Source organism: Chiloscyllium punctatum, chromosome 14, assembly GCF_047496795.1.
Source record: "Chiloscyllium punctatum isolate Juve2018m chromosome 14, sChiPun1.3, whole genome shotgun sequence".
Lineage (NCBI taxonomy): Eukaryota > Metazoa > Chordata > Chondrichthyes > Orectolobiformes > Hemiscylliidae > Chiloscyllium > Chiloscyllium punctatum.
The window spans coordinates 3,772,108-3,784,890 of NC_092752.1; the positions used below are offsets into that span (position 1 = coordinate 3,772,108).

The window sequence follows — 12,783 nt, forward strand, 5'->3', positions numbered from 1 at the left end:
CTCCACCACCACCCCTGGCAGCAGGTTCCAGGTTCCTACCACACTCAGGGTAAAATAAAAATTTGTCCCTCATGTCTCCTTTGAACTTTCTCCCTCTCACCTTAAATGCAAGCCCCCTCGTTGTAGATTATGTGTAGCTTAAGGGTAATACTCCAGGAACATGGAGTAAGGTGAGGAGGCAGGGATGCCTTGAACTACCACAGCCAGTACACAGAATGATCTCACACAGTTGGCATCCATATCCTTACCATCAAGCCAATGGATGATCAGCTGATCAGAGAAACTGTCAACATTACTGATTAACAGTTGCAAACACTTCAGTGATTTGTCTTTTCATGTCTGTAATTAGTTTCACTGAACACAAAGCTGAATTTCCCTTGCTCTTTCATCCTCTCTTTTTCTTTTCTTTCTCGCTTTCTTTCTCTTTCTTTCTGTCTGTCCCTCTCCCTCCATTCTCTCTTATCCTCTCATCATCTTAAGTCTGTGCCCTCTCATTCTCGATCCCCTTGCTGACTGGGGTCAGGTTCTCCCTCTGTACTCCCTCCAGACTCCTTATGATTTGCAACCGTCCAATCAAATCTCCTCTCTCTACTCTTCTCTTTTTATTTCTCTTCTCTCTTATATTCCCTGCCCTTCTCTTCTCAAGGGCAAAGTCTCAGTTCCTCATCTGCCCATGTCACCGAAGACCCTCACACAGGAAGCATTTATGTGAATCTTTTCTGCACCCTCTCTGATGACTTCTCTCTGTTCCTAAAGAGAGGTGCCCAGAACTGCAGCTGTACTCCCACGGGCCCCTTGCTTCATGCCCTTTGCTGCCTCCACCCGTGCCTTTGGGCAGTCCTGCAGCTCTGCGTAACTCACGGTGTGAAAAACACTCACCTCAGCTTCCTTTTTCTTGTCAATTACCTTAAATCTGAGGAAGAGTCAGAATGTACTCACAACTTTTAGCTCTGTTTCTGTCTCCACAGATGCTGCCGGACCTGCTGAGTTTCTCCAGTAAGTTTTTTTTTGTTTTTGTTTCAGATTTACAGCATCTTACAGTATTTTGCTTTGAAATCTTAAAACCTGTGTCCACCAGTAACTGACCCATCTCCCGGTATAAGTAGACTCCTCTACCTTGAATAATCGTGAACAAACCTATTAAATCTCCCCTGAGCATTCTGAGTGCTAACAAGAACAATGCCAGCATCTCCAGATGTTCCCTGTACCATTCCAGTTAATCAGCACCACATCCTCTCAATAGCCTTGACATTGTTTCCTGGTGGCAGGTGATGGTGAAATTTGGATACCATGCCTCTGCCGTGGCAAAGTCTCTTGTTTGAAGAGGTTTGGTGTAACCTCCCTGCCTGTGTGCTTTTTCTCTTGGAGTAAACCACACTTTTATTCTGTCAAGCTTTCAGTTCAGGGCAAACGGTCAGTATTAGATTGCAGAATGTTGTTTACAAGGTGGAAGTTGTAAGCTGATGCAAAGATTCAATCATAATAAATAACTTCACCATTTTATGACAGTCCATAAAACAATATTTATTCAAGAATAGTTACAGCATAGCACAGGCATTTCTGACAAAACAGTGCAGTCATCAATTTTCACCGATTGTAACTAAAAGCTACCCATATAGAGTCTCTGACAGTAAAGGTGAATATTGTCCTACTTATCTGGGGTACCACAAGAATCAGTAATCAGTCCCCAGATATTCACACTATGCATAAATGACCTGGATGAGAGAAAACCAAATGCAACACTCCTGGTTTGTAAATGATACAAACAGGATGGGATTATCAGGAGGAGTCAAGGTAATACAGGAAAGGTGGGCAAGTGGACAACATATGGCAGGTGCAGTATGACGTGGCTAAATGTGAACTGATAGACTCCAGTGTAAGTAACAGAGAGGCGGGTTATTATTTAAATGGTGGCATAATAGGAAGTGTGGATGTGCAATGGGATCTGGGTATCCTTGTACACCAGTCAATGAAGGTAGACAGGCAGGTGCAGCACACAGTTAGGAAGGTGAATGATGTATCGATCTTCATGGCAAGAGGATGGAAGTTTGGAAGTAGGGATGTCTTACTGCAGTCATACAGGGCTTTGAGACCATTCCTGGAGAATTGTGTGAACTTGTGGTCTCCCTACCTAAGAAAGATTACATTTGCCAGAGAGGGATTGCAGTGGAGGTTCACCAAGCAGGGATGGCAGGACTGTCCAGAGGAGAGATTGGTTTGGCTGAGCTGACAGTCACTAGAGTTTAGAAGGATATGAGGGGATCTGATTGAACATATGAAGTTAGAACAAGGCTGGACAGACTAGATGCAGGGAGGATGTTTCCCTGGTTGGGGAGTCTAGAACCAGGGACACAGTCTCAGGATATACAGGGTAGACCATTTTGGACCAAGATGAGGAAAGATTTTGTTTCATTCACAGTGTAGTGAACCAAAGGAGGCCGCAGAGGCCAGACCATTGAATATATTCAAGAAAGAGACAGATATATTCGATATTTTTAAGGTATGGAGAGAAGTGGAAATAGGACTGAGTTGGGTGATTGTACTGAATGGAAGAACAGGCTTGAAGGGCAGAAATCCTTTTGAAGGGCTCCTGCCTGAAACATCGATTCTCCTGCTCCTCGGATGCTGCCTGACCTGCTGTGCTTTTCTAGCACCACTCTAATCTTGACTGTAATCTCCAGCATCTGCAGTACCCACTTCTGCCTGGATAAAAGATGAGTCTACCATAAGGTTAATTGGTACTTGTGCGTACACTGGCTGATTTTCCATCCCTATCTCTCACAGTTCTTGGTTACTATTCAATGATCTCTGCTGGGTTACAACACACTGTATAGAGAGTACACATTGCTGCTACTGAGCAGTAATGATGGAGGGAGTGGATGGGCCAATCAAGTGGGCTGTTTTGTCCTCGATAGTGTCGAGCTTGTGGAGTGTTGCTGGAGCTGTACCTATCCAGGCAGCTGGGGAGTTGTGATCACACAATGTAGTGGTGTGCTTGTCATCATAAGTTGAAATGAATCGTGGCGAATAAGCTGTGGAGTCAGTGATTGGGGGCTGCCTATGCGATGGTATCTCTAGCCTTTCTCTTTTTTGGAAAGGAACTTTAACAGAGGTTGAGTCTGGGAATAGTTTACTGCAGAATTTACTGTTCTTATCCATCCGAACTTCCAAATCTTTAAATCTTCTCCCTCCCCATATTCTGGAAGACAGCACAATCCAATTCCAGGAATTTGACTGTTGAGCTCCGTTATCATTGAACTGTGAAAAGGGATGAAAGCCCTTGGTTTCTGTGAGGTCACTGTGGTGATGCAGGAAACCCAGCAGCTAACGTGAGCATGGAAATGTTCCCACAAACCCAAAGAGGTGATGACTCAATAATCTGTGTTAGTGAGGAACCCGTATTGTGTAAAAATATTTATGAACATGTCACCCTGTTATTATGGAGAGCAAGATTACACCAACATCTCTCTTTCAAAAAAAAACTAAATTATTATATTGCTTGGCCAGGTCCACTTATTACCTGTCCCTAGTTGCCCCCTTGAGAAGGTGTTGGTGAGCTGCCTTTTGAACCACTGCAGTCCATATGCTGTAGGTAGACCCACAATGCCCTTAGGGAGGGAATTCCAGATTCTGACCCAGTGACCGTGAAGGAACGGCTGATATATTTCCAATCAGGATGGTGAGGGGCTCGGAGGGGAACTTGCAGGGGATTGTGTTCCCATGTATTTTGTCCTTCTAGATGGAAGTGGTCATGGGTTTGGAAGGTGCTGTCTGAGGAGCCTTGGTATGTTGCTATGGCACATCATGTAGATGGCACACAGTACAGCCGCTGTGTTTTGGTGGTAGAGGGAGTAGATGTTTGTGTCTGTGGTGACAATCAAGTGGGCTGAGCCACACCCAACCAGGTAAGTGGGGCATATTCCATCACTATCCTCACCTTTTACTTGTAGATGGTGGGCTGGCTTTGGGCAGTCAGCAGGGTGAGTTACTCACCACAGGTTCCTAGCCTCCTGTAGCTCCAGCATTTACACAGCTATCCCCAGATTCCGATCAATAGTAGCTCCCAGGATGTTTTTTTTTCTTTCAGTGTCAGCTTCTGAACCAGTGCATACATCGTGTGATGAGGAAATAGTTTTGTTAATATCACGTGAATTTCTAAAAAAAAACGACCTATCCTCCGTGAAAGAAACAAACTGCTGGAGAAACTCAGCAAGTCTGACAGCATCTGTGGAGAGAGAGAGAGAGAAAAACAGAGTTAACGTTTCGGGCCCACTGACCCTTCTTCCATCTTGAGTGAGGCTGAACCGAACCACATTTGCATTTGAACTGGAAGAATGTACTTCCATTTACTGACTGTGAAAGAATTCACAAGCTGCGACAGAGATTTAAACTATTTTGGGTGTAGCACCAAATAACGCAGCTGGATTTGTTCTTCTGGAAGTTGTCGATGATTGCGGGTTTTGCCATGGCTATGTGTAAAAGCTAATTATTTTGTTTTGGCTGTTATTACTGGACATTGTTCAAGCAAACAAATGTGGTGACATTAAGAAGTTATTGTAGGTGTGGCTGAAACTAGATTAACTTGTCAACTGAGAAAGAAAGAGTCAGCAGTGTGTGTGGGACCCCTCCTATTGTCAATTGGTAAGCATGCCAGCTATGTGACAAAGAGGAATTTACCCGGCCTACTCTTCACAAAGTATCCTTTAGTGATGAAACAGGTTACATAGCACAGGTCATGTGCAAGTTTGATCAATTTCATTCTTTAATCTAATTTTTGATAAAATTTCAATTTGCGCATGAGAGAGTCTGTGAATACAAATGAAATGACTACTCAGTAAAAGGGACTGATTGGGTCTGTGGTGGATAATAGATTAAGAGTTTAATGACCAATTTGCTGAAACTCGCTCTGTTTTGACCTGGCTCGGATTGCCGGTCTTTCAGTGCGAGCTGTTGTCCTTGCTCACTTTTTTAATTTCAAAAATATACTTTATTCATAAATAATTTGATGATCTGTACAGTTGGACATGCCATACATATGTAAACATTCCATTTCTTTGCATACCGAAAACAGAGTAATCATTCCTATATACAGGTCTGTACGATTACATTTTTAGTTGAGGCGTCAGCAGAGCCCAAATGACTGCGCGGGCCCCCTGTTCTTCTTTAGGCAGGCAGATGTTACACGGTGGTCTTTCCCCACCGTGCCCAGGCGGCAGCTGCCCCAAGCTTCAGCGCATCCCTCAACACGTCCTCCTGGACCTTGGAATGTGCCAGTCTGCAACACTCAGTCGGGGTCAACTCCTTCAACTGGAAGATCAACAGGTTTCGGACCGCCCAGAGAGCGTCCTTCACCGAGTTGATGATCCTCCAGGCACAGTTGATGTTCATCTTGGTGTGCGTCCCGGGGAACAGGCCGTAGAGCGTGGAGTCCTGCGTCACGGCGCTGCTCGGGACGAACCTCGACAAGCACCACTGCATTCCTCTCCAGACTTCCTCTGCATAGGCACATTCCAGAAGGAGGTGTGTGACAGTCTCGAGGGCAGCGTGCGGTGTGGCTGAGAGTCTGGGCGTGCATAAAGGATCTCACAGGCAGAGCCCTTCTCACCACCAGCCAAGCCATGTCTTGGTGCTTGTTGGAAAGTTCTGGCGATGAGGCATTCTGCCAAATGGCTTTGACAGTCTGCTCAGGAAACCGCTCGATAGGATCCACCCTCTCCTTTTCCCGAAGGGTCTCAAGGACACTACGTGCTGACCACTTCCTGATGGACTTGTGGTCAAAGGTGTTTTTCTTCATAAACTTCTCCACGAAGGATAGGTGATACGGAACGGTCCAACTACTCGGAGCGTTCCGCGGCAGCGAGGCCAGGCCCATCCTTCACAACACCGGGGACAGGTAGAACCTCAGTACGTAGTGACACTTGGTGTTTGCGTACCGGGGATCCACACACAGCTTGATGCAGCCACACACAAAGGTGGCCATCAGGGTGAGGGTGGCATTGGGTATATCTTTTCCCCCGTTGCCCTGATCTTTGTACAGCGAGTCCCTTCGGACCCAGTCCATCTTTGACCTCTATATAAACTGGAAGATGGCCTGGGTGACTGCAGCGGAACAGGTTCTGGGAATAGATCAGACCTGTGCCACGTATAATAGCAATGACAGTGCCTCACACCTGATGACCAGGTTTTTTCCTGTGATGGAGAGCGACTGTAGCTTCCATCTGCCCAGTTTCTGCCTCACTTTGCTGATCCGCTCCTCCCAAGACTTGGAGCACGCCCCAGCCCCCCTGAACCAAATACCCAGCACCTTCAGGTGGTCGGTCCTGATGGTGAAGGGGATTGAGGATTGGTCGGCCCAGTTCCTGAGGAGCATGGCCTCGCTCTTGCCTCGGTTTACCTTGGCCCCCGAGGCCCGTTCGAACTGGTCACAGATGCACACGAGTCTGTGCACGGACAGCGGATCCGAGCAGAAAACGGTGACGTCATCCATGTACAGGGAGGCCTGAAGCTGCAGGCCCCCACTGCCAGGAATAGTCACCCCCCCTCAGGCTCACATCCTTCCTGATGGACTCGGCAAATGGCTCTATGCAGCACACAAACAAGGCAGGAGAGAGAGGGCAGCCCTGCCTGACTCCAGATTCCCACCCATTGATTGAGACTGCACTGACAATGTTGGTGCAGAGCAGTCTGATCCAATTGCAGATTCCCTCCCCAAAGCCCATTTTGGAGAGAACATCTCTCATATACCTGTGTGATGTCCTGTCACAGGCTTTCTCCTGGTCCAGGCTGATCAGGCAGGTGTCCAACCCTCTGTCCTGCACGTAGGCGATCGTATCCCTGAGGAGTGCGAGACTCTCAGTGATCTTCCTGCCCAGTACAGCACAGGTTTGGTCAGGGTGAATCACCGATCCCAGAGCAGACCTGACCCGGTTGGCGATTACCTTTGACAGAATTTTGTAATCCGCATTCAACAGTGAGATTGGTCTCCAATTTTTTAGTTCCTCCCTCTCCCCCTTCCGCTTGTCGATGCGGGTGATGATGCCTTTCCTCATGGATTCACTCATGGTACCTGCCCGAAGCATACTGACATACACCTCCAGCAGGTCCTGGCCAATCAAGTCCCACAGAGCGGAATAGAGCTCGACCGGTAAGCCGTCGCTTCCGGGAGGTTTATTCTTTTTTGAAGGACTCGAGGGCCTTGGTCAGCTCGTCCAGAGATAGCGGCTGGTCCAGCCTCTCTCGTGTTCTGTCATCTAAGACCTCCTTGATAGAGGACAGGAACGACTGGGAGGCCGCACTGTCGGTCGGCTTCGAGTCATACAGGCTGGCGTAGAAGGATTTGCTGATCCTCATGACGTCAGCCTGAGATGACGTTACCGAGCCATCTTCTTTCTTCAGGCTGCTGAGCACGGAGCTCTCTTTGTGCGCCTTCTGGAAGAAGAAACGTGAGCACGTCTCGTCCTGCTCCACCGAGCGGACCCTGGACCGGAAGATTATCCTGGAGGCCTCCGAGGCAAAGAGCGAGGCTTGCTGGCCCTTCACCTCCTTGAGGTCCTCCGTGACATCGACCCCCATCGTCTGCAGCAGGAGCAGGTTCTGCATACTTTCCTGGAGCTGGGACAGTTTTCCTCACCCCTCTCTCGCCTCTTGAACACCTTTTGAGAATGAAGAACCTCTTGATGTTCCCTTTTACTGTTTCCCACCAGTCCGCTGGAGACTCAAAGAGGGGCTTCGTGGTTCTCCAACCTGCGTAGTCCCTCTTGTGCTCCTCAATGTTTCCCGGGGTCAACAGCTTTGTGTTCAGCTTCCACGTTCCCTTACCAGCCCGCTGCTCATCCTGTAGGTGACAGTCGGCCAGCAGGAGGCAGTGGTCAGGGAAGAACACCGCTTGACGTTGGTGGATCTGACCGAGAGCGTTCGGGACACAAACAGGTAATCTATCCTTGAGCGGATAGAATCTGAAGGAGTTCCCAAAGCCTGGAGCATCCTCCACCAAGGCACAATGAGGAAAGGTTACAGTCTAGTGCCATTCAACCACTGTACAGTGAGGAGCTGGAAACCGGTGAATGCTGAGCTCTCCGCCCAATCAGAGTCAGCACTGTGTATACTAACAGTAGGCAGGCACCCCTGTGCAACTTGCACTTTGTATAATATTCAATCAAAAGATCTTGGAATGTGGTTTTACAAATATTGTGAATAAATAATAAGAACATTCATAGAAACAGAAACTCAGAGCAGCAGTAGGCCATTCGGCCCTTTGAGCATACTGCACCATTCAGTATGGTCCTGACTGATCATCCATCTCAGTCCCCTGTTCCTGCCTTCTCCCCCACACCCTTAATCACTTTTCACCCTAAGAACTGTATTGAACTCCTTCTCAAGACATTCAATGTTTTGGCCTTAACCACTTTCAGTGACCGAGAATCCCATAGGCTCCCCACTCCCTGGGTGAAGACGTTTCTTTCATCTCCTTTCCAAACGTCCTACCCTGTACCCTTAGATTGTGACTCCTGGCTCTGCACTCCCTGGTCTTCACGAACACCCTTCCTGTGTTAACCCTGTCTAGTCCTGTTACAATTTTATACGTTTCTGTAAGATCCTCTCCCCCACATTCTCCTCAACTTCAGTCAATATAGTCCGAACTGATCCAGTCTGTCTTCATACACCAGTCCTGCCATCCCAGGAATCCCTCTGGGAAACCTTCGCTGCATTCCCTCCATCACTAGAACATCCTTCCTCAGATAAGGAGACCAAAACTGCACACAATATTCCAGGGGTGGTCTTACCCAAGGTCCCATAAAAACCAGAAAAGCAGCCAAACACAGCATCAATATCCCTGATCCACACAATAATAATTCCAGTGTTAGCAGCAATTTTGTACAATCACTGACCGTCACTTCTTGACATCTAGGCACCAAAAGTTAGGAACAAAGGGACAGGAGGTGGACATGCATTCCTCACCCCCCCCCTCTCCCAGGCTGTTCTATGGCTCATTAAGATTGTGGTTGATCTGAGTTCTAACTCTGATGCCTCTCTTTGTTTCATATCACTCAATGCCTTTGGCTAACAAATACCTATCAATCTCTGATTTAAAATGAGCCAAACACCTAACATCAGCCTCCTTTTTTTGGAAGAGAGGAACAAATCTCCCCCCATCCTTGTCTGTTGACCAGAGTTAAAAATCACATGACACCAGGTTATTGTCCATCAGGTTTACTCGGAAGTACAAGCCTTCAGAGCACTGCTCCTTTGTCAGCAAGTTACTGGGTCAGATCATAGGACACAGAGTTTATAGTAAGAGATCAAAGGGTCATACAACTGATGCATTGGACTGAACAAACCGCGATTGCTGTCAAGTCTTTAATCACTTAGAACGGGGATGCAGGTTTTGATTGATTAATATATAAATACCAGAATGTCTTTCAAGTCATAGTCCCGAGATAATTTCAAGTTGACCTGTGTTGAACTGTTTTCTAATGGAGCTCAGTTGGCTAGATGGCTGGTTTGTAGTATTGTGTGATGCCAATAATGTGAGTTCAATTCTCACACCGGCTGGAATTCCCACTAAGGGCTCTCCTTCTCAATCCCTCCCCTCACCTGAGGCATGGTGCCCCTCGGGTTAAACCACTATCTGGCACCTCTCTCTAATGGATACAATGGGCCAGTAGGATTATGGCAACTTTACCTTTTAGTCTCACTCCTGAAAGGGACTGGCTTAAATTGTTAGATGATGCCCTTGGGGGACGATAGACATGCAACTCATTGGAATAAAATTTACATTCAGCAAAATTTTAACTTCTAGCATTGAAGAGTAATTGTGAGATTAATTAAAAAGAGCTGATTAAAGTCAGCTTTTTAGCCTTTTGTTTTGCTGTAGAAATTTCCAGTACACTTCCCAGTTCCTTGGAGTGCAGGTGCATAGCTCTTTGAAATTGGAGTCCCAGGTAGTCAGGGTAATGAAGGAGGTGTTTTGTATGCTCGCTTTCATTGGTCAGTGCATTGAGTATTGTAGTTGGGAGGTGGTGTTGAGGTTGTACAGTGCATTGGTTAGGCCACTTTTGGAATACTGCATGTAGTTCTGGTCTCCCTGCTATAGGAAGGATGTTGTGAAACTTGAATGAGTTCAGAAAAGATTTACAAGGATGTTGGAGGATTTGAGCTATAGGGAGAGGCTGAATAGGATGGGGCTATTAGCCTCTGGTGTTCCAGGGAAAAGGGGTGACCTTATAGAAGTTTACAAAATTATGGGGGGCATGAATAGGGTAAATAGACAAAGTCTTTTCCCTGGGGTTGGGGAGTCCAGAACCAGAAGGCATAAGTTTAGGGTGAGAGGGGAAAGATTTTAAAAAAAGATCTAAGGGGTAGCTTTTCACACACAGAGGGTGGTACGTGTACGGAATGAGCTGCCAGAGGATGTGGTGGAGGCTGGTACAATTACAACATTTAAGAGGCATTTGGATGGGTATATGAATAGGAAGGGTTTGGAGGGATATGGGCCGGGTGCTGGCAGGTGGGACTAGATTGGGTTGGGATATCTGGTCGGCATGGATGGGTTGGACCGAAGGCTCTGTTTCCATGCTGTACATCTCTATGGCTCTAGTCAAAGTTCAAGTTAATCAGAATGATCTCTTTGTGAGCTTGAGCTAATCTTTATAAAATTAATCCAAATGTTTTTCTTTTACTGTTCAGCCTCTCTTACAGAAATTCCCCAGATAGGACACTTCACTAAATGTCCAAAGGAGTTGATGAGTTACTGTATTGAAGGAGAATGTCGGTTTATGCAGTCTGAAAATAAACCATCGTGTGTGTAAGTGACTGAGCAAAATGTTTTCAGTTCTTTCCTGCAGTCCTTTATTGATTTATAGTTTAGTTTCTAACTGTTCTTTGGAATTTCCAGGTAACTTTTATTCTCACAATGAGTATAAAAACTAAGAATTTGCATTTATATAGTGACTTTCACAATCTCAGGGCCTTCCAAACTGCTTTCCAGCCAATGAGGTACCTTTTGAAGTGCAGACACTCCCTCAATACTTGTTTCAATTGAAGGAGACTGGATGAAACAGTCAAGCCTTTGGACAATGTTCAGAATGAAGGAGATGATGGTATCATGGCTATGTCACTGGATGAGAAAATCCAGAGGCCTCTGTTAATGCATGGGTTCAAATCCCAACATGGTAACTGGTAGAATTCAAATTCAATTAGTTAATCTCAATGAGTCCAATCACAAAAGGGTGTTATAAAAACCTGCAAGGTTCACAAATACCCTTCAGGGAAGCAAATCTGCTGTCCTTATCTGGTCTACATGTGACTCTAGTCCCACACTATGTAATGGCCAAGAAACACACAGAGTTAGCAATAGGGGAACCAAAGCCTTGCCAGCAATGCACACTTCTCAGCTCCAGGACATCTCTGCAGGAGTTTCTCAGGGTAGTATCCTAGACCCAACCATCTTCAGCTGCTTCATCAATGACCTTCCCTCCATCATAAGGTCAGAAATGGGAATGTTCACCAATGATTGCACCATTCACAATTCCTCAGATACTGACGCCGTTCATGTCTAAATGCAATAAGATCTGGACAATATCCGGGCTTGGGCTGACAAATAGCAAGTAACATTTTTTTAAAATTTGTTCTGGCTAGACCAGCATTTATTCCCATCCCCAATTACCCAGAAGGCAGTTGAGAGTCGACCACATTGCTCTGGGTCTGGAGTCACGTAGGCCAGACCAGGTAAGGATGGAAGTTTCCTTCCCTAAATGACACTGGTGAATCAAATGGGCTTTTACCAAGATATGTAAGTTAGGTGCATTAGTCAGGGGTAAATGGAGAGTAATGGAGAATGGGTTTGGGTGGGACATTGTTTGGAGGGTCGGTGTGGGCGTGTTGGGCCAAAGGGCCTTTTTCCACACTATAGGGATTCTGTAATAATTTCATGGTCATCATTAGACTCTTAATTCCAGATTTAATTTTTGAATTCAAATTCCTCCAGTTGCTGTGGCAGTATTTGAACCTAGATGCCCAGAATATTCCCTTGGCTTCTGGATTAACTGTCCAGCGATAATGCCACTAGGCTATTACCTTCGTATTTATGCTATGCACATGCCATTTCCAACAAGAAAGAAGCCAACCATCTCCCATTGACATTTAAGACATTACCATCACGGAATCCCCCATTATCCACCTTCAGGGTTTACTATTGACCAGAAACTGAAGTGGATAAGCCATATAAATACAATGGCTACAGAACCAAGTGAAAGATTGGGAGTCCTGCACTGAGTAACTCACCTCCTGACACCCCAATGCCTGTTCACATCTACAAGGCACAAGTCAGGAGGATGATGGAATACTCTGTCTCTGGATTGGTTGGTACCTCATCCATCACTTCCAACACTCACTCCCTCCACCACTGGTAGCAGCAGTGTGTACCATCACTGAATCCCCCAATGTCAACATCCTGGGGTTACTATTCATCAGAAACTCAACTGGACATGACACATAAATACAGTGGGCACAAGCACTCGATAGCAGCTGTATATATAATCGACAAGAAGCATCCTTCAACGTTATCTTCCAAATCTGTGCTAACTTGCATCTAAAAGGACAGGGGCAGCAGATACATGGGAACACCACCCCCTGCAAGTTCCCCTCCAAGCCACCCACCATCCTGACTTGGAAATGTATCACTGTTCCTTCAGTGTCACTGGGTCAAAATCCTGGAATTCCCTCCCTAAGGGCATTGTGGGATGTCCCTACACTACAAGGAATTGCAGAAGTTTAAGAAGCTCA

The 12,783-nt window shown here is 46.2% G+C and overlaps 1 protein-coding gene across 3 annotated transcripts in view; it reads left to right on the top strand.

The window, feature by feature from the left end:
* The window catches only part of LOC140485551 (probetacellulin-like), a 47,616-nt gene that overhangs the window by 20,524 nt on the left and 14,309 nt on the right, over positions 1-12,783 (top strand). For 2 of the 3 annotated variants that reach the window (XM_072583770.1, XM_072583769.1), the window contains exon 3: positions 10,687-10,804. In XM_072583770.1, the coding sequence (XP_072439871.1) occupies positions 10,687-10,804 (118 nt within the window). Of the gene's footprint in view, positions 1-968; positions 997-10,686; positions 10,805-12,783 lie in introns of all 3 variants that reach the window. The other variant, XM_072583771.1, reaches the window with a different exon arrangement.